This window comes from Typopeltis vanoorti, chromosome 18 (assembly GCF_054136105.1).
Source record: "Typopeltis vanoorti isolate ZY-2024b chromosome 18, IOZ_Tvanoo_1.0, whole genome shotgun sequence".
Lineage (NCBI taxonomy): Eukaryota > Metazoa > Arthropoda > Arachnida > Uropygi > Thelyphonidae > Typopeltis > Typopeltis vanoorti.
In genome coordinates, this window is record NC_143566.1 from 56,914,617 (window position 1) to 56,935,001 (window position 20,385).

The 20,385-nt window shown below is 36.1% G+C and overlaps 1 protein-coding gene across 4 annotated transcripts in view; it reads right to left on the minus strand.

The window, feature by feature from the left end:
- LOC150096688 (UDP-glucose 4-epimerase-like) overlaps positions 1-20,385 on the minus strand; it is a 107,634-nt gene that overhangs the window by 41,135 nt on the left and 46,114 nt on the right. For all 4 annotated transcript variants that reach the window (XM_090408042.1, XM_090408043.1, XM_090408044.1 and 1 more), the window contains exons 3-4: positions 17,680-17,795; positions 13,102-13,215 (exon numbers count right to left, since the gene is read on the minus strand). In XM_090408042.1, coding sequence (XP_090264168.1) covers positions 13,102-13,215; positions 17,680-17,795 — 230 coding nt within the window. The remainder of the gene's footprint in view (positions 1-13,101; positions 13,216-17,679; positions 17,796-20,385) is intronic.

Below are 20,385 nucleotides of genomic sequence, written 5' to 3' on the forward strand. Positions count from 1 at the left end.
AGCAACACATGACTATTAACATTCCTCTTACCTAAACACACTCTTCACCACACCATTATACAACTGCCATGCCCTCCACTCTAAGTATGATCTCCTCCATGTTAATTCTATAAATCTTCTTGCCAAGTTCAACAGCTCTATCATACTACCTCTTTTCCATCTATCAAGTAAAAACTGTAGTTCTGATATCCTCAATTGCTTCCTATAAATATTCCAAAGTTATTAGTTACTCATCTTAGACTCTCTCTCTAGCATTTTCTCATCAGACTAGAACTCAGTGACAAAATTTTTTCACAAAACAGTAGAAAAACAATACCTATTGATAACATAGGAGATATCCAAGAAAAGGAGAACCAATAACTCTTAAGTTATGTATACAAGAGAACATTGCAAAACAGGTCAGAAACAATAAATCAATCCTAGATTAAATTTCTATCACTTCAGAGTATTATAGAAATAATAAAAGAAAAAGGGATAAAATTATACTGCTGCTTTATTGACTTCAAGTAGGTAGCTTATTCAGTAAAATGAGTAACTAAGATGATTTTCTGTATTTTACTTTCCTCATTGTTATTTTCTATTAATAAATTTGGGTCATACCACAAATTCTTACAATGTTCCATCCATTGTTTCTCTTATATTATGTTGATTTTGCTATATCTCTTTCTTCACTGTTTAATTTCCTTAATATTTTGTAGGCTATGATGTCTTGCCTTCCATGTATATCTTCTATTTTATCATCATCAAATTTCTGACATGTACCCTCAAAGGGAGTACTGGATATGATAGTACTAGATGAAAAATTACATCACCACTAATTTCCTATCTACAATTTTCCTCCAAATCAATCTGTTACCAGTCAAGACTCCAACATTATCAGATCTTATATTTCTATCTTCTAAGGCACTTTTACCATATCAATTCACCTATATCTTTGTCTTCCTCTGGGTCTTTTTCTTGCCAAACTGGCAGAGAACACTTGTTTTGTTAACCTTTCCTCTGACATTCTGTTTAAGTGACCGTACCACCTGAGATTCTGCTAACACATTCCTGGATGCTAACAATGTCAAGCTCTTTCCTAATATCCTTGTTTTTAATAAATCTATTCGAAGAATTCTGGTGAGCTTTATTCTGGTTTGAGCCATATTCCTTTTGTTTCTGTATATTTCTTCTGTTTCCTTTGTTTGTTTTTGAAAGAATGAATTGTATGCTACTTGTTTTTTCTGTTATTGCATTTTCTATATCAATGAAGAACTTAAAGATGCCATATTGCATGATAAAGATGTGGTAATTAATGATACTAAAATAACTTAAAATATGTTAACAGCATTATTATAACAATAATCTAAATAATAATCTAATAATCTAAATGATTTGCAGCTGCAAATTAAAAAACATGGACAAAATATAAAATGACAACAACAAACAAAAATAATATCTAAAGAAATGCACCTGTGTAGCTCAGTGGAGCCTGTGTAGCTCAGTGGATGTGGCGTTTGCACACCGCGGCGCTTGGCCGCACGAAGGAAGACTTGGTTTCGAGTCTAGTCGACAACTAGAGGAAATTTTTCTAAGCCTTTTTTCGACCGGTTCCCGAGTTAGTCGATCTCTGGCACGGGCAAGCAGGTTTTTCCTCCCGGAAACTCGGGTTTTTCGTCCCGTAAACTCAAGAAAATCGACCATAGAACCCACATTATTTTCAGACAGTAAATATATTGTGTTAGGGTTAGGGACCACGAGATGGCGGCACATTTGAGCCATCTCTCTTCACTGTGTACTACTTAATTAGTGATAGCCTTGGACCATCTATCTCCGATTGGTACCAGCGGAGATTGAACAGCCCACTCAGTCTCCAAAAGTTAGATAGGGCTAAATGGCCTCGCCTCCTCCCCGTATACGGGAATAAAAAGGCGTTAGCTGATTTTTTTTTTTTTTTTTTAAGAAATGCACCTGAAAATATAAGAATCACACCTGATGTGAAAGACATTAAAACTACAAAACACAGAATTGTAACAGGATGGACAAAGATACACAAACTAAATAAAATTTGTCAAAATAATAAAATCCACAATAAACTTAAAAATGGACTGGTAATGAAAAACATATAGCCTCTCCCAACCAAGTGTCATCTCCACCTCCAAGTGGTGCAGCCTGTGTAAACAAACAGGGATCTGATAACCTGATATTGGTGGTATAACCATAACATCTGGATTGGAAAAAATGCCTTTCCAGGTACCAGTCTGGAGGCCAAAGTGGCAACCCCACCACCAAACTAACCTCATTTTGGCTGGTAACTAACTTGAGAGAAATCTGATTACTTGAAAGTCTCCAAGAAAATTTCATCAGACAGCCCTTTTTGGAAAAAGACCAAGGACCAGATGATAGTTTCCAAAAACAAATAAACAGAAAAATCAGTGTTGCTACCTGGAATGTTCAGAGTATAACATACAAAGAGGAAGAACTAGATAAACTATAGAGGGCAAAAGCTCATTTAGCAATCTTCTTTTTCTTCTGCAGCTTGTCCCACTTAAGTAGGGGTTGCTGTTTTGGATGAGTCTCCTCCACATCCTCCTGTCTTGGGTTGTAACTACATCCAAGTAATTGATTTAGCAATATTCACTGAAATAAAGTCCGTGCGGTTAGCCTAGTGGCTTTGCACTTCGCAATGGGTTCGATTCCCGTCGCCAACGTGAGGAGCTTAAGGATCTTCCTCAGCCATAGTGAAGTTAGCCGGTCTTGGGCGTGGACAGCAGGGTTTTCCCCCCAGTTTATCTGGGGTTTTTCATCCCACAAGCAGGCAAACCGGCCCCGTGAACACACACCTCTACATCTACAGCCATAAATATTTAACCCCCACGAGGGGGCTCAACTCGTCCCAATAGGGACGGGGGAGAAAAGGGAGGAAACTTCATATGAATAAATACTGAAATAAAAAAAAATTAAGAGGAACAAAAAGAATCAGAACATTATATACAGATATATTGTGGAGCTGGAAGAGAAGAGAGAAAGAGAGAGAGAGAGATTGGCTAGATAAGGATTAATGATATGGATAAAGAAAGACTGGAAAGAAAATATATAAAGTTATAACTATTGCAGTGAAAGATATCAGAAACAAGAATAAAAACAAAACGAGGTAATCTAACAATTATAGGAGCATATGCCCTGGTAGAAGATGAAGATAAAGAAAGTGAAGAATATTATAAGTCATTACAGAATATATAAGATAAAATAAATCCAAATGATTTTTATAATAACAGGTGACATAAATGCAAGAATCGGTAATGAATCAATACCATCTGCGGTGGATAATTGCAGTGAAAATTAATGAAAATGGAAAAGATTAATAGAATTGGCATCTTACAATAATGTAAGAATAATCAAGTCTTTTTTAGATATAAAGATGTTCGTGAATTTACCTGGTTAGTTAGAGATCAAAAATCACTAAATGACTATTTGATATCCAATAATAAACTAGCAAAATTAATAAATGATGTAAGAACTTATTTACAGAAGCTGCAATATTGATTCAAGTCATCATTTGGTCATTGGAAATATAATAATACCACCAAACTGGGAAATAAATCAAATGGTAATGAACATGTGTATAAAATAAATCTATAACTACAAACAGAAGAAAAAGAATGCATACCAAGAAAATATAAATAAATACTTGAAATAAACATAATGGAAAGAAGAATAGAAAAAGCTGACACTGATAATACATTACACAGAAGGAAAAAAGTCTAAGAGAAAAGAAAAAATGGAAAAGAAGAAAACAAGGGCTGCAAATATGAAATCAAGAATATAATTGAACATTAAAAAATGCATACATTAAATGCAGATTTCAAGGAAACTTGAAGACACAATAGAATATAAGAAGAAAAGAGCAACAGTAAAAACAAATACAAGAAAAGTTCACAGAAAAAAAAGCTGGGATAATTAAATTAGTAATTTAGAAAAAGGAATATATAAACTGCAACCCAAAAACTATAAAGAAATAACATTCTTATAGAAGGAAACAACAGATAATGGAGAGATAAATGACCAATTATGGATAGATTGTTATTATAAACTCAGGAAAGGAAATAAACAGTCAGGATTATTATTTAAAAGATTTTTAGAAAATGTAACTGATAATAGTCTCAACAAATAACATTACATTGGAAGAATTAAATGAAAAGAAAAATGGAAATGAAATGAAAAATCACAAGAGAAAATAAAATACCAACAGAACTCATAAAATATGCAGGAAATAAATTTCACCTAAAATTTCTTACTTTAATAAAAAGTAAGAAATTTTTCTCATCTTTAAAAAAAAAGGTAAGAATAATTGTGACAACTACAGAGGAATGAGTTTATTAAACACAGTGTTTAATAAACATTGTGTGTTGTGTCTCCATAAATTCTTCACTATGAAAGTTGATTCAGTCAGTTTTAGGCTGAACCATGTATGGATGTCACATTATATGTGACCAGCAGACACATATAGTGGAAGAATGATAGTGATTACATTGAAACAGTAATCATGAATATACCTATAAAAAAGAGTGTAGTCAGAAAGAACATCTATGAGAAAGTGAATGGAGTGAGCCTGCCAGAGAGAGGTAGGAGTATCTATTAAGCAGACTGCCATCTTCTGAATAACAATCAAGTATTTTTAAAACTTTTTTTGGATATACTATCCCAAACATGAAGAAAAATCTTCAAGAGAAATAAGACAGGGCTGTGTCTTGTTAGTGATAAATAGATTATCCTCTTCTCAGTGAAGATGGAAAACAAATTAGCACTGAAGACAAATGGTTATGGAAAATCTTGAAACTTGGAATGATTGTGCACCTATAGGAGCTGTCAAATGGAGTTGTCAAATAGGAGTTATCAACAAAACTATATAGACAAGATGAGGTTAGTGAGAGCAAATCATTAATGCTTAGAAAATCAGATATAAAAGTACACAGCTCTAGGAGATCCAGCATTAGGGGTGAAAATGAAGAGATGAAACCATACTATAACATGTAGTAAATAACAACAAGAAAGTAATCTGTTGTTGAAACCACACGATTTCCCACTGTGCTGCACTCTGTTTACATTTTATATCTCACACTCTCTCACCCTTCTATTATCATCATCATGCACTACCATTTCCATTCACATTCATTCTTTCTCACATACATAAGTACCTGTGACATTAGCTCATTTGATCCTGTTAGAAATCTTACGTAAAATCTTGCATTCCTCTATCTAATCAACTTACATTTTTTAACAAATCCTTATAACCATCCTCTCCTTTTTTCCCCACAAACTTCTTAGAAAGTAGTTTGTGGGGGGGAAAAAATTGGGGAAATTTGCTAATGAATACATCTGACACACTTTACATCACACAAAACTCTAAACAAAAAGCTATCTGTACTAACTGTCTCCATTATTATGATATTACATGACTGGTTGATCTGTGGTTTTATTATTATTATTATCATCATCATCATCAAGAGAGATGTCCAGGGAGTCAGAGACTCATCAAGGGAGGCCACATACTACAGGCACCAGCTATCATACTTATTCTTGAATTCATTCACACTGCTTGCACTCACAATACCCAATGGCAATCCATTCCAATCACGCACCACCCTATGAGAGAAAAATCTAGCTCTCGCCCCCTTCTTAGCGGCATATATTCTCAGCTTTCAAGGATGCCCTCTTGTCATCCTTGATATAATTAGTGACAGTCATGGGCCAACTATCTCTGATTGGCTACTGGCGGAGATTCAACTGACTACTCAGTCTCCAAAAGCCTGATAGGGTTAAAAAGGCCTCATCTACTTTTATGATCATCATACTTTTCATGGATAGCCAGAAGGCCTACAATGGCCTTCTGGCTTCACAAGTCATCATCGAATCTCTTTAGAGGACATCATGGTTTTTTTTTCTTCTAATGGCTTCTAATTCAATAGTTGTTTTGTAATCTTTCAGTTTACATTCTTTCTGTGTTCCATCCATTTATGTTTATATTTCTTTATTTTTTCTATTACTGATTCCTGATTTATTTCTATCATAATTTCTTCATTTCTTTCTTTTGTGATCGAAAAGGGTATACCTTGTAGTTTTTCTCAAAAACTTCATTTCAGCTGTTATTAATCTTTGTCTTTTTATTGTTCAGATTTCACTTCCATACAACAGGACTGGTAGGGTTAATGTATTATATACTTTTAATCTAGTTTGTTTTTGAACTAGATTAGGTTTAAATACAGAGTTAATTACACCTGTTATTTTTTATATTTTGCAATTTTTAGATTTATATTATTATTATTAAGAGATACCTCCAAGGAGTCAGGGACTTATTGAGGGAGGCCACATGCACCAGCTATCATACTTATTCTTGAATTCATTCACACTGCTTGCACTCACAACATCCAATGGCAATCCATTCCAATTACGCACCACCCTGTGAGAGAACAATCTAACCCTCACCCATAGTGGCATTCATTTTCAGCTTGCAAGGATGCCCTCTTGTCCTTTCCCCACCCTCCATTAATTGAAAAATTCCATCAGTCGAAATCCTGTATGACCCTTTCAGAAGTTTATAAGTCTCAATCATATCACACCCCCCCCTTTCTCCTGTTTCTAGTGTCTGCAAATTCTCAATCTGTCTTCATAATCAGTACAGTGGTATCTTGCTAATCCGAACTAAAAAACCGTGCTCGTTCGCATTAGCGAAAAGTTCGGATTATCGAATTTTTCCCTATGAGACAACAATAACTAGCGTTTAAGACAAAAACAATCAGATTCTAATAGTACATCAATTTAATTCTGAAAATAAATGAAGTAATTGATAGAAAAAAAACCTACTGTACTGTAATGTAAAACAAAAAATAATACAGTACACAAGTTTATTTTAGTAAAAAATTTAATTTGCACGTACCTGTACTGTATTGAGGATTCTGATTTAATGAAATTGCATAGTTCAGTATGTGACTTAATTTGCATAAAAAATATCACTTTCTTGTACACAACACAAAAAAAGTTTCACAAATAACACAAAAAAAGTTTTTTTATTTCATTTATTTCTGAGTCACTACTTTTCTTTTGCTTCTTGGAAGTTGCTTCTTGCAACTTTTTTCGAATTCTTCTGCTCGGAGCTACATTAGCAATAAAATTTTGTGGAATGGCGTATCATTCTTCTTAACACATTCTATACACATATTAAAACTGTCAGCTGCCTTTTCATGTTTTACTTTTTATTCTTCGGGTTGTTTATCGTCAGCATCATCTTCTAATTCATTCTGTAGTGTCATATTTATATTTATAATTTCAGCATCTGATTTGATTTCGAATTCACTTTAGGTTCTACCTGTAATCTATTCCGTAACATTTGTTTGTGAAATTTCAACATCTAGATTTATATTTTTAACGAAACTATGCACGTTTTGAATTTCCTCTTTTTGTGTATATTTGTGATTCATGCCAACAATACTGTACGTACTGTACAGTATAAAAAAGCAAATGTGAACACACAATATATCAAAATAGGCCTCCAGTATAACCGTACAATCGACAGTATGAAAAAAAATTACTGTACTGTAGTAATAATAAAATAAATAATAATAGTTAAAATAATAATTATTAAATAAAAATAATAGTACACAAAATAATAATACGTAATAAATAAAACTTTTTTTTCTTTCAAACCGCAGTTCGGATTACTGGAGGGTTCGGACTGAAGAGGTTCGGATTAGCGAGATACCACTGTATTCCATAATCCTGATATCATTTTTAAAACTCTCCTTTGCACTCTCTCCAATATATCAGAATGATAATGGAAACCAGGAGACCAGACCTGCATGCAATAGTCCAAGTGAGGTCTTATCAAGGCCCTGTAAAGAGGCAAAATGACATCCTTATATTTACATGTGAACATTCATTTCAGCATTGCAATTATCTCTTGAGTTGTATTTATAATCTTTGCTACATGGCCCCTGAACTTCAACTTCCTATCTACTAACACTCCAAAATTCCTAGCCTCATCAGTTTCTTCAAGCATAATCCCACCAATATAATACAAAATTGGATATCTAATCATGCCGAAGTGAATGATTTTACATTTACTGACATCCATTATCTCATGCCCACAATTTCAACCTATTCAAATCATTCCGCAAGTACTGCTATCAGCAGCATTCCTGATTACCCTACCTATCTTTGCATCAGCAAATAGCTGTATGTTGCTTGCCAAATCCTTCCCAATATCATTAATGTATAGATTGAACAACAGTGGACCAAGCACCGATCCTTGTGGTACACCACTGGTTACCTTAAATCTCAGACTTGCATCTCCCATATACCACCTTTTGATATCTGTCAGTCAGCCATCCTCTTATCCATGCTAATATTCTATAATCCAAACCCATATTCTCCAATTTATGTAACAGTCTACAATGCTGTATTCTGTCAAAAGCCTTAGCAAAATTCTGTGTGTGCATTGAACAACTGAAGGTAGACAGATAAGAGTGTATGAGAGTTTGTAGTTGACAAAGTGAGAAGTTGCAGGATGGGATGCAAACCTGCCATGGAGAAATGCTGTTTTGTTTGGTGCAGATAATGTTGTCAACAGTCATGTCAACAGCTTCCATAGCCTCTTTAATGCACATACCATGAGGACAGATGGCAGAGTGATGTGTGTGATACTGGACCTCCCATGTAGAGAAAAGAGACTAGTCCATGTAGGATGATCTGGAAGAAACTTTATTTTTAGGACATAATTATTATTATTATTATTTTGGTAACCACCATGGAGTCAATAGACTCATCACGGGAATCCCACTTAACCAGCAACATGTCTATCACAATGAACTGTGAAGTTATTTACACTACCTGCATTCATAATGCACTGTGACAAAGGACTCCACTCACTCACAACTCTCCACATAAAAAATCTACTCATCACACCCTCCATCACCACATCTTTATATAACTTCCAGGGATGGCCTCTCGTTCTTCCCATAATAACATCCACTCTTTTTATAATTCCTTCTTTATTAATCTGACAGAATTCCTTAACTTGAAGGTCTATTATATCTCCTCTCTTCCCTTCTATCCACCAACCTCTGTAAACCACATTCCCTCGAACATTCCTCATAACCAACACTCCAGAATCCTGATATCACAATTAAGAGACAAATGTTTTCATCTGAGTGACAGAGGGGATTCAACATAAAGACTTTGAATGGGTGATGTGCAAAAAGCACCAGCAGCTAATGAATACCTGATGATAGATTGGGTCCAACCACCGGAGTATGATCTCCCTTGCAGAACTATATACCTGGAATCCATAATCAAGCTGTGAACATACAAGTGCACGATAAATGCAGAGCAAGAAACATCAATCAGCACCCTCTTCTGTAGAGGATAGAGCGTGAAGGATATTCAATGCTTTTTTTTTTGCACTTATCCTGAAGATGACAAATGCGTGTAAAGAAAATTAGCTTTCTGTCAAAGAAGAGTCCCAAAAACTTGGCCTCTGGAACTACAGGGATAATAGTTTGTCCCATTCTTAAATCAGGATTGGAGTGGAGGCATGTTTCTGGCAGAAGTGTACTTAGATGCTTTTCTCTGCAACCTGAACCATGATAGAGCCCATGAAGAGATATGATTGATTGCTTGTTGACATTGTCTTTCAATGGCCCTCATATTGCAGGAGTTACAGTAAATTATGAAGTCATCAACATAAGACTATTGTCTACTGTTGGGGAAGCTGTTCAGTAACTGAGTTCACTTTAATAGTAAAGAGGGTCACACTTAAGAGACAGAGCCTTGAGGAATCCCCCCCCCCACTTTTCTTGATAATATGACCAAGATAATATGCTTCCCACTCAGACTTGGAAGACGTGACTGGATAGAAAGTTCCTAATAAAAACAGAAAGGTGTCCTTTCAGACCAAGATTAAACAGGTCATCTCTTAACATCGCATTCCTATATGCCATATCTCCAGGCTGAGGCTTTTTCCATGTCGAAAGAACTGAAATCACATGATCTCATGTCAAGAAAGCATTTCTTATATATGTTTCTAAATGGACCAAATGGTTCAAGGTTGATCAGTGTCTATGAAAGCCATACTGTGTGTTGGAAAGAAGTTTGTTGCTTTTTAAATACCAGAGAAGCCTTACATTTACCATTTTTTCCAAGACCTAGTCAGAACAATGGGACCATAACTGTTAGCCTGGACTGATCCTTGCTTGGCTCTGGGATAGCAAGGACAACTAACTTATGCCCAAAAGCCCAGAAACTCTTCTTCTGTAAATATGCTGCAGTACAGTAAGAGAAGGAGATCCATAGAAGATGATAGAAGGTGTTTTATTATCTCATCAGGGCCCACTGCGCTAGTGGAAGACAGCAAAAAAGCTCTTTGGAGTTCCTGCTTAATAAATGGCCAATTGTACAGTTCAATCCCCTTGGTACAAAAGCTTAGCCACTGTTTCTCTTGTTCTTCTTTTAAAATTAAAAAATCAGGAGAATGGGAAACTGTAGATAAGATCCTCTTTTCTCCAAAAGTGTCTGCAATAGCTTTGGGATCAGCAACAATACATCCATTATATTCCAAGGTAAATATAAATGGTCTGTTCTGTATTTCCTGCAGATAGAAACAAAATGGTTTGTGTTTCTACAGCAGGTGCTTGATATCATCTATATTCTAGCAAAACCCATGATAGTTCCATTGTAAAAACTTTCCTATTGTTTAGGCTTCGTAGACTTGTTTGATTTCTGGGAGGTTGAGGACTTACCCTTACAACCAGTGCCCATCTCTTCCTCTGGAAAAAGATCGAATACATCATCAGATATGTCAGGATCACTGGATAAGTTCAAGGGGCTTTCAGTGGATACTAAAGCATGCATATTTTCTGTGGAAGGGTCTGGCAGTTTGTCTTTAAATGATAAACTTGCCATAATTTTTTTCACAAGTGGATTCTCATGAAATGGAACCATTTTCATAGTATGATTGATGCACTCAACAGAGAAACAGTCATGATCATGCCGGTCTGGTTGGCCGAGTGGGGATTCAAACCTGCAGCCTTTTGGCTGCAGGTTTGAATCGCAGAGTGGGCATGGATGTTTGTTTGTGAAAATACTAGTGGTGGTGGTCGGTGGTAGATGCTGTTGGTGTAGATGATGATAGTAGTTGCAGCTGGTGGAGTGGTGGAGACAGAGTTGTAGAGTAGGTACCCCCTCCCTCAATGAGTCTTTGGACTCCCTGGAGGTGTTATGTAATAATAATCATAAAGTTCAGATATGGTGAAATTATCTAATGGTGGAATAGACATGAGTTTGAGTTGCTGTTGAAATTTTCTTAACTGTTATCTTCTTAGCATAAGAGGATCTCAGAGCAGGTGTGGTGGGGGCTTTCTTTTTGAATCCTGATATCTTTTGTTCTGTTTTTATTTTTTGTATTTCTTTCTCATCTTTCCACTTCTGACATGCACAGGAGTGTGCTAAATGATCTCCCTGACATTTTATACATTTAGCTTTCTTTGCAGAGCAAAGGCTGGGCACTTTACTACCACCTTGGGCACAGGTGTCAGAGCAACAACAGGCAGTTTGGGCATGTCCATATTTCTGGCATTTGAAGCACCCTTAGTGGATTAGGGATGTATAGTCTAACAGGATAATTGAGATACCCTGCTCTAACAGATTTGGAGGTTTAGGAATATAAAAAGTAAGGATGATGTTTCTGGTTGGAACCAGGTGACCATCCCTATGGATCAGGATGCACCTCATTACCTGTCACCCTCTGATCTTTCAGCTCTGAACATACCTCATCAAGAATATCTAGGAGATCCCATTCTAAGATCACTCCTCTATAGGAATTGAGTATGGAATTGAGTATTTCATGGGGAGTAACTATTATTGGTATTCCACCCACTGATGTCGCTCTGAGTAGTTTTTCAGAATGTTGTTGACATGTTTCTATGAGGACGTTGCCAGAATGTAATTCTTAACTGTTTTGGTAGAACAGTTAAGTTCTACCAAAACAGTTAAGATGCCAGAACATTCTAAATCCTTTTGAATGAAGAAAGGTGACATTTTGCCTATTGGCTTTTCATCTGTTGCACAGATTATTAGAAAAACTACGTTTATACTAGTATCATGTCTTTTGTTTCTTACTTCTGTTATTGAAAGGTATCAATACTTGGCTGGGGGTTTGTTAGGACCTCTGAAACAAATGAGGATGAAGGATTCATGTTTGAGTGTTTTTTTGTTCAGCTCCAGAGCTTGACACCCATCATGCAGCCACACATGGAAGTCCACTATCTGGCAGGCAATGACTGTGCTTGGGAGTGGAATTCCAGGATTACCTCGGACATTATGCAGGCACTACAGCAAGCATTGGGCCCTGTTCCCTAGACCATGGAGAAGGAGACTTACTGCAGCATTCTTGACCCTTGCTGGCAAGCCCTCTAACTGAATGATCCTGTCCAGAACCACCCCTTGCCTAAGCAAAGGCCAAAGCAGTACAAGACCACCAGGATCCACCTTTCCAGATGTCCATGGCAAACACAGCAGCAAGGCATTGGATCCCGGTGGTGGTAGTCTGAAGAATAGGATAGTAAAGAAGACTCAGCAGAAGTAGAGTGAAAAATATGGGGGAAAAAGCAAAGAAAAAGAGAAAGAATGAAAAGGGCCAGTACCATCACTGGGAGAGCCCCTCCACCGCAAATGGTACTGGCCCTTTTCATTACACATACTAATTCAAAGCTTAAAATGTTTTTAAATAGATATAAAAATACATATTCAAAAATGCTTGTATTTAATTAAAATGCTATATTAAATTTAATTAAAACTCGAATTAAACTAATACTCTAGTTAAATATAAGCCTTAATATTAATAATAAACTTCTGTTGAAAAAAAACCAAATACATTTCCAATTATGTTCTTAAAATGTCTTCACACATTTCTGAAGAATAGTGTGTTATAAGCCAGCTATTACAAAAAACCTTATGCGAAATTCATGAAAAACTTTCATAATCTTTAAGAATATCCCCTTGTAACATTTTGTAACAATCTTAGAAATATAAAAGTTCTTAGGCAGTTATATGTTTAAAAACAAATCTTACCTCAAGTAGAAATATAGTGCTCACAACATTATTCTTATAGTAGAACAAAGGTTTCTGCATTGACTCACCAACAGCTTTCATAGCAGCAAAGTGAATAACAAAATCAATTTTGTGCTGAAATTAAAAAAATGTAAAAATGGAATTAATGAAAGTTTCTTAATTTACAGAAAATAAGCTTTTAAAAAATCAACTTTTAAAATATCTCAAAGAGAAAAAGTTAAATTACTAGAACAGGATAAAATTATACACACTTTATTAAATTGTGATATTCGTGAATCTCTATTTGATAGCTAAGATTATAAAATATCCTAACTGCAGCATCCTAATAATTTGAAATGAAATTTCAAATTATTAGGATGCACAGGGGAGAATCTCCACTTAGTATAACTTAATGCACAGGATCATTTGCTCTAAAGAGGATAGCTATGATGAGAAATATCAGAGTATACCTGTCAAATTCTGGTTTAAACTGTGCATAAAATGCAAAGAGAGCTTACCCTTACAGCTAGTCCATCAGGCTTACATCAATGTCAACAGCACATCTATATAGGCTTGCAACTGACAAAAATCTAATCAGTAAAACCACTTTACTTTTACTGAGCTTTTACAATACTCTCTCATCCCAAAATCTTCCTAAAATTCTCTCAAACTTCCTTTTCACTTCTTACTCCTTTTCTCAAAAAACTTCCTACTTATTCCAAATACTGGTCTTCCAACTTGCAAAAAACTCGAGCAATTCCAGCCTATTGCTTTAAATACATATTTTTTTTTAAATATTTTAAAGCAATATTAAAAAATTAAAATAGGTGAAAATAATTGAAAAATAAACATATACTTTTCTCCTTTATTTGACATGCACTATCATTAAGAAGTTCAAGAAATAATTAGCTTATGATTTCCGTGTTTTAGGTTCTCTTCATTTTTTATATTCATATCCGTTTTAATGTTAGATTCTTTCTACTTACTTCTAAAAATTATCACTCCCTTCACTTTAACATATTAGTTTAGTCTCTTACAGCCAAGAAGCAGCTTCATATTAACCTCATTACTCTTATAATAGGGCATTTGCAGCACATATAAAATACAATAATCAAATAAAGTCTAAAACAATAAAATGTAGTACTAACCTGAAGGTACAATAATATTCGGAACAAAACCAAACATGGCTGCTTTTTCAGTAAAAAAATAATAAAAAATAAAATCAAAATATTTTTCACTATATGTATTTTGTTACAATAATGCTCCCATCCTTGCATATGAATACTAATTGTATGTCTTTTCTGCAAACTCAATGTAATTATTATTATCCCTAAGTTCCTGCCTCCTAGAGTCAAAAGATTCATCCATGGAAGGCTCTCATTATTAAACACAATGCTCAAATTTAAAATAATTTACTGTTTCTGCACTTGCTACATTCTAAAAGGTAAGATAGTCCACTCACTCACCAAGCAAAAAAATCAGCTCCTCACTAATTTGCTAATACCCTTCCTTCAAATTCTAGGGTGCATATATCCCTGCATCTCAGAAAAAACTCCTCTAAATTAATCTAGTTACCCCCCCCCACACACACACACACACAAATCTTATCAACCCTTCTGCCACCTCTTAACTGAGACCATAGACCCTTCCTGCCAAATAACAGCTCAGGCTGGCTGCATAATGGGAGGGGAAATATGTCTTCTTGGCACTTGTTGGATCTCCTTATACCAGTTGAACACTGCCTGAATGCCACAGTCCATCTTATTCATCTCATCCTTGCTGATGATGGTCACCCATTCCTGACTGCAGCATCGTGAAATGGGTACTTGCAACAAGACAATGCATCATGCCACAAAGCACATAGTGCATTGAAGTGGTTTGAGGAATATCACAGTGAGTTTTCTTTACTTCAGTGGCCAGCTCAATTCTCTAGACTTTAACCCAATTATGGCATGACTGAGATGAGTGGAATGTGCAGTTTGCAGCAGCAATATGCCACTATTCCTGCAACAATTGGGAGATGCCATTGAGACAGAGTGGACAAACATCGTAGAGGAGCATTTCAGACACTTAACTTAATGAATACCACAGAGAATAGAAGCCATTCTTAAGGCAAAAAAGGGGATCCAACTCATTATTAAATGCTGTTCTTAATAAAGTGGCCACTCATGTATATCATTCCCACAAGAGGGTGGGGGTCCTAAGACCTATGGCATGACAGTGGTGCTGTGTGTGGACAAGTAGTTAGAAAGGAATTTATGTTTTTTAAAGAAGTGAAGGTTGTAATCAATGGGGGGAAACAGTATAGGGAAGATTGTTCCAAAAAAAAACAGAGGAGTAGGCAATGAAAGCAGAGGTTGACCAGCAACTTCTTGTGTTCATATATAATTAGAGAAAAGTGAAGGGATGGTAGTAACTAGTTCAGTGGCACAGCACCCATTTATGCGGGAGCCTCCATAACTCAGTCAGTATAGACTGAGGCATATCTGTGGGGGGGGGGGGTCCGCCAGGGCAGCACTTTGAACCTTTTTGAACTTTTGCAGTTACTTATAAAATAGTCTCGAGAACTCATTTTCAAATATTGTAATACTATGAGTTTTCCTCACAAGTAACTACCAATATCTATTTTATCCAATGCAAAATGAATATTTTTATCTGTAGAAGATAAGACAGGTTAGTTTGGTTGGTGGTTAATAAATAAGTTTATTTCTTTGACCAACATCATAAATACTAATCATAATGCAATCCTTCAATCTTCTTCTTCTTCTGCAGCTTCTCCCACTTAAGTGGGGTCACTGTTTATTATGAGTCTCCTCCACACCTTCCTGTCTTGGGCTGTCACCACATCCAAGTTCTTCATCTTCAAGTCCTCTTCTACCAGCTCCCTCCATCTCTTCTTTGGCCGCCCACGCTTCCGCCTTCCTTGCACATCCATCTGCATGACCCTTCTTCCCACATATTCGTCCTCCCTCCTCATCACATGACCAAACCATCTCAACCTTGCCTCCTGTATTTTCGCTCCTAAGTTCGTAACTTTCACTGTTCCCCTGACTTAGTCATTTCTCAGATGATCCTTTCTGGTCACACCGCACATCCACCTAAGCATTCTCATCTCTGCTACTTCCATCCTGCTGATGTTATTTTTCCTCAGGGCCACAGTTTCTATAGCATATGTCATAGCTGGCCTCACTACTGTCCTATAAATTTTGCCTTTCAGATTGATTGGCACCCTCTTATCACATAACACTCCAGCCATCTCCCTCCAGTTCCTCCAACCTGCTTGTATCCTGCATCCCACTTCCTTCTCACCTCCTCCATCTTCTTCCACTGTCGAACCTAAGTATCTAAAGTCTCTCACCTTCCTGATGACATTTCCTTCCAGCTCCAGGTCTGTCTCCTGGCCACCACCCACTGCGCAACACATATACTCTGTCTTACTTCTGCTCAGTCTCATACCTCTCTCTTCCAGTACTTTTCTCCATCTTTCCAGTTTAGTTTCCACTTCTTCTCTTGAATCTACACACAGCAAGATGTCATCTGCATACAACATTGTCCAAGGTGCATCTTCTCTCACCTCCTCTGTTACCACCTCCATCACAATATTAAACAGAAACGGACTTAATGCTGACCCTTGATGCAAGCCAACTGTTACTTGAAAATGCAATCCTTCAATGGTGAAGGATAATTATCTCTAGTTATCAGAATGGATAGATAGTTATCTGAAATAATAATTTGGATAACTAAGATTAGATAAAGGGAACCTCTCTGGCAGATAAAAATTCTCTCCACATGATCTTCTCAGATACAGACTAGGTCTGACAAAAATAAATTTTTCTTCAGATAACAAAGATAGGCATATACTGAATAGCTGCCAAAGAATATGATATACCAGGCTTTCTCTCCCATTCCAAAAGTTATTTTCAACTAAACATCTTATCTTCTACAAATCCCAGATTTAATCACTTTTCTTGGTTGTCTTATATACTTCATGCATTTGTTTACTATTTTTGGACTCTGTCATATCTTTCTCTGCAATCTCATAATCTCCACTTCATATGATCTTCCTCCTCACTCTAGGAATGCAGTCTTATGTTGAAATTGCTTTCAAATATCTTGAACTCCTTCCCACCTATATATTCCATGATATGCTCCAAAATTACCTCTAGTCTGAGATAAACTCATTGGTAGTTTGGAACATCTTTCCTCACTGAAGATGCATGCCTAGCACCTTCCCTTGTCAGAATTATATAACAACTCTTTCCCATCAAAGGCAACATGGATACTTTATTTACTAACACATCCTAAGACATCACTAAGGGAAGAACTTGTGTTGTCCTTCTTGTTCCTTCAGGTAATGGTTCCCAAGCAACTATGAACCACACTTTCCCTAAATCTATATGTGCTGTTATCTTTCCAATTAATATCACTATAATTAAAATCTCTCATGATGACTATTCTCTATTTACCTGCTAATCTTATCTGCATGACTATCTCAGTCTCTTCTCAATTATTCCATCAGTGTTACAGGCTCCTCTCCCTTATTTTTAAATATCAGATTTATGCTAAGCAGAGCAATAAAAGTAGGAAAAAATGCCTTACCTTTTGAAATATTTCAGAAAGTTGCTCTTTATCTAAAAGATCACATTGATAAAAAGTCAGCTGTCTACCAGTAATTTCCTCTGCCCGTCGGAGACTTAGGGCTTCACCATGATGCCCTGAGAATTAAATAACACATAAGTGAATTTAACTAGGTCACAATTCAGTTCCATGAAATGTACAATATTTAAAAATTATTCAATGAATAAAAGTTTTAACAAAATATAATTTTTTTTTATATAGGGACGGTACCATATTTAAAAACACTCAAAGTATCTCCATAATAATCCTTAACTGAGTATGAATTATATGTAAAAAAAAAAAAAATTATTGCTATTATTAAATTTAATAGTAAAGTGGATCTCCCTACTGCAGCATTTTTCAAACTGTGTGGTACTCTGCTCCAGAAACTGCATCAAATGAAAGAGGAAGAGACATACTAAATAATCTCTAAATAATGTCTGAAACCACAAGTTAAAATCACTATGATATGAAAAATTTCATGTCGAACAATACATTAATTAATTACGATTCGTATATTTTAGATAATATAAATTATGGGGAGTTATGAGGTTATGAGTTATAATATAAATTATGAGGAGTCGCAATGAAAATGTTCCTAAAATGGATGGAGGTCAGTACTGCTACATGAAGTTTAGAAATTACTGCTCTACTGCATAAGGTTCAAATGTGTCACAGTAACTAAAAGTCAATATTGCTTGTTGGATTTCTTTAATGTTATTTCTTCCACTGTATAGTTAGTAGTTAGCATTATGTCAGTTTTAGATTTGTTACTATCTTGCCATAAGTTTTGGAAGAAGTCCAGTCAGGTTTTCTCTTTGATTATTTCAAGTTTCACTTTTTCTTTTACCTCTTTATTCATATTTCTCAGAACTAGAAAAATGCCACTCCCTTATACACTGCTTGGAAAGAAGTCAACAGATGCCATAGTGTAAGGAACAAACAGCCAATGGCACCCACCTTAATAAGACCTCCTTTTTTGTGATGACTGCAGCAATCCTTCAGGGCATAATTTCCACAAACATATGATAGTGATCAATTGGAATTTTGGACCATTCATCCTGTACACATGTAATGAGGTTCTGAATTGTTGTGGGGTGGACATTCCTTAACCTTACGCAATGCTCCAGTTCAACCCACAGATATTCAATAGGGCTCTGTGGAGACCAGTCAAGTGTGGTGAAATTCATCTTCACAAACCACACAGTTATAGCAGCAGCCTTATGACACTGTGCATTGTCTTGCAGAAAGAGACAATGGTCACTTCTGTAGAAAGGCCACAAAGAAGGAAGCAATGCATTGTCCAGAATGTTCAGATACCTCTCCGAGTTCAATGTTCATGGCACCACAAAACAAAGGTCTAAGGCCAAACCAGGAAAATTAGTACCATATCATCACTACCACCTCTGAATTTCATAGTTTGGGTTACACACTCTGGTAAGAGACATTCACTAGGCATCTGCCACACTCCATCCATCTGTTCAGTAGAGGATTAGCATGATTCATCACTCCATAAAAACAGTTTCTTTCCAAGCTTCCACATCCCACTACATGCGCTTTGCACAACTGAAGACGATGCTGCATGTTGGTTCGGGTAATGTGGGGCTTGCATTTTGCAGTCCTACTATGGAAACCCATGTTGTGAGCCTCAGTTCTGAATGTTTTTGTGCAGATTTGTCTTCCATTAGATACCCAAAACACTGAATTCAACATGTCAGCCAACAAAAGGCAGGTTTTACATATTATCCTTTGTAGCATCCTACAATCATGTTTGGTGAATGTAGTGGGTCATCCACTGCAGGTAGCACCTGCAGTTGATTCCCTGCACTGATTATTAACCTGGGATGGCCCAATATGTCAACAACAGATAGGCCTGCAACATGGCATCCTATCACAACGTCTCTTTCAAACTATCAGTTTCAAACATCCACCAGCAAGGTGCATCGTGCCATGTAATGAGTCACTTTGCTCATTGAGGTGCCTGTTGACTTCTTTCCAAGCAGTGTATGTGTGTGTGTATATAACATTTCACATGTGCTTGTTATTAGATTCATCTTCCCAATGCATAATTGGCAAAGAGATAAGCTATCTTTAAAACTACAAACACAGAGATAACATAGAATCCAGTTTTCATATGTTCCCTGAAAAATGGAGTAAAATCCATATACATGGAATGATGCAAATTAGAAGCTCCTAGTTGTAAACAATTTTTTAGCTCTCTTGATGAAAAATGGTAAGGGATTGTTTGAAGGAAACAGCACAGACTGCATACCTAGGGATCAGAAGGATAAACCAAGTGGCAATTAAATGGAGGAGTAGAATCATAAAGTAGGAATAGCAAAACAGCAAATGTTGTGGAAAAAATATAAAGGGAAAAAAAAAAAGAGATCAGCAAGCCCATGAGTAATAGGATGAAAAAAAGGGTAACTACCATAAGGAAAGTACAAGGATGTGACATCCAGATGAAGATACTGCAGTTGCCAATGTGATAGACTGATGATTCAGGCAGAACTGAAGGTGCTAAGCATATTGAGAAATATCAGTGTGAATAATGGAATTGGATGAATGTCCATCTATGTGTTATATAAATATGCAAGAGAACTGTCAGTGCAGTTCTCTTTAACTAAACTGTTCAATCTGTTCCAGCTTTGCAAGGTTCCAAGGAAATAGAAAGAGGGTAAAATAGTT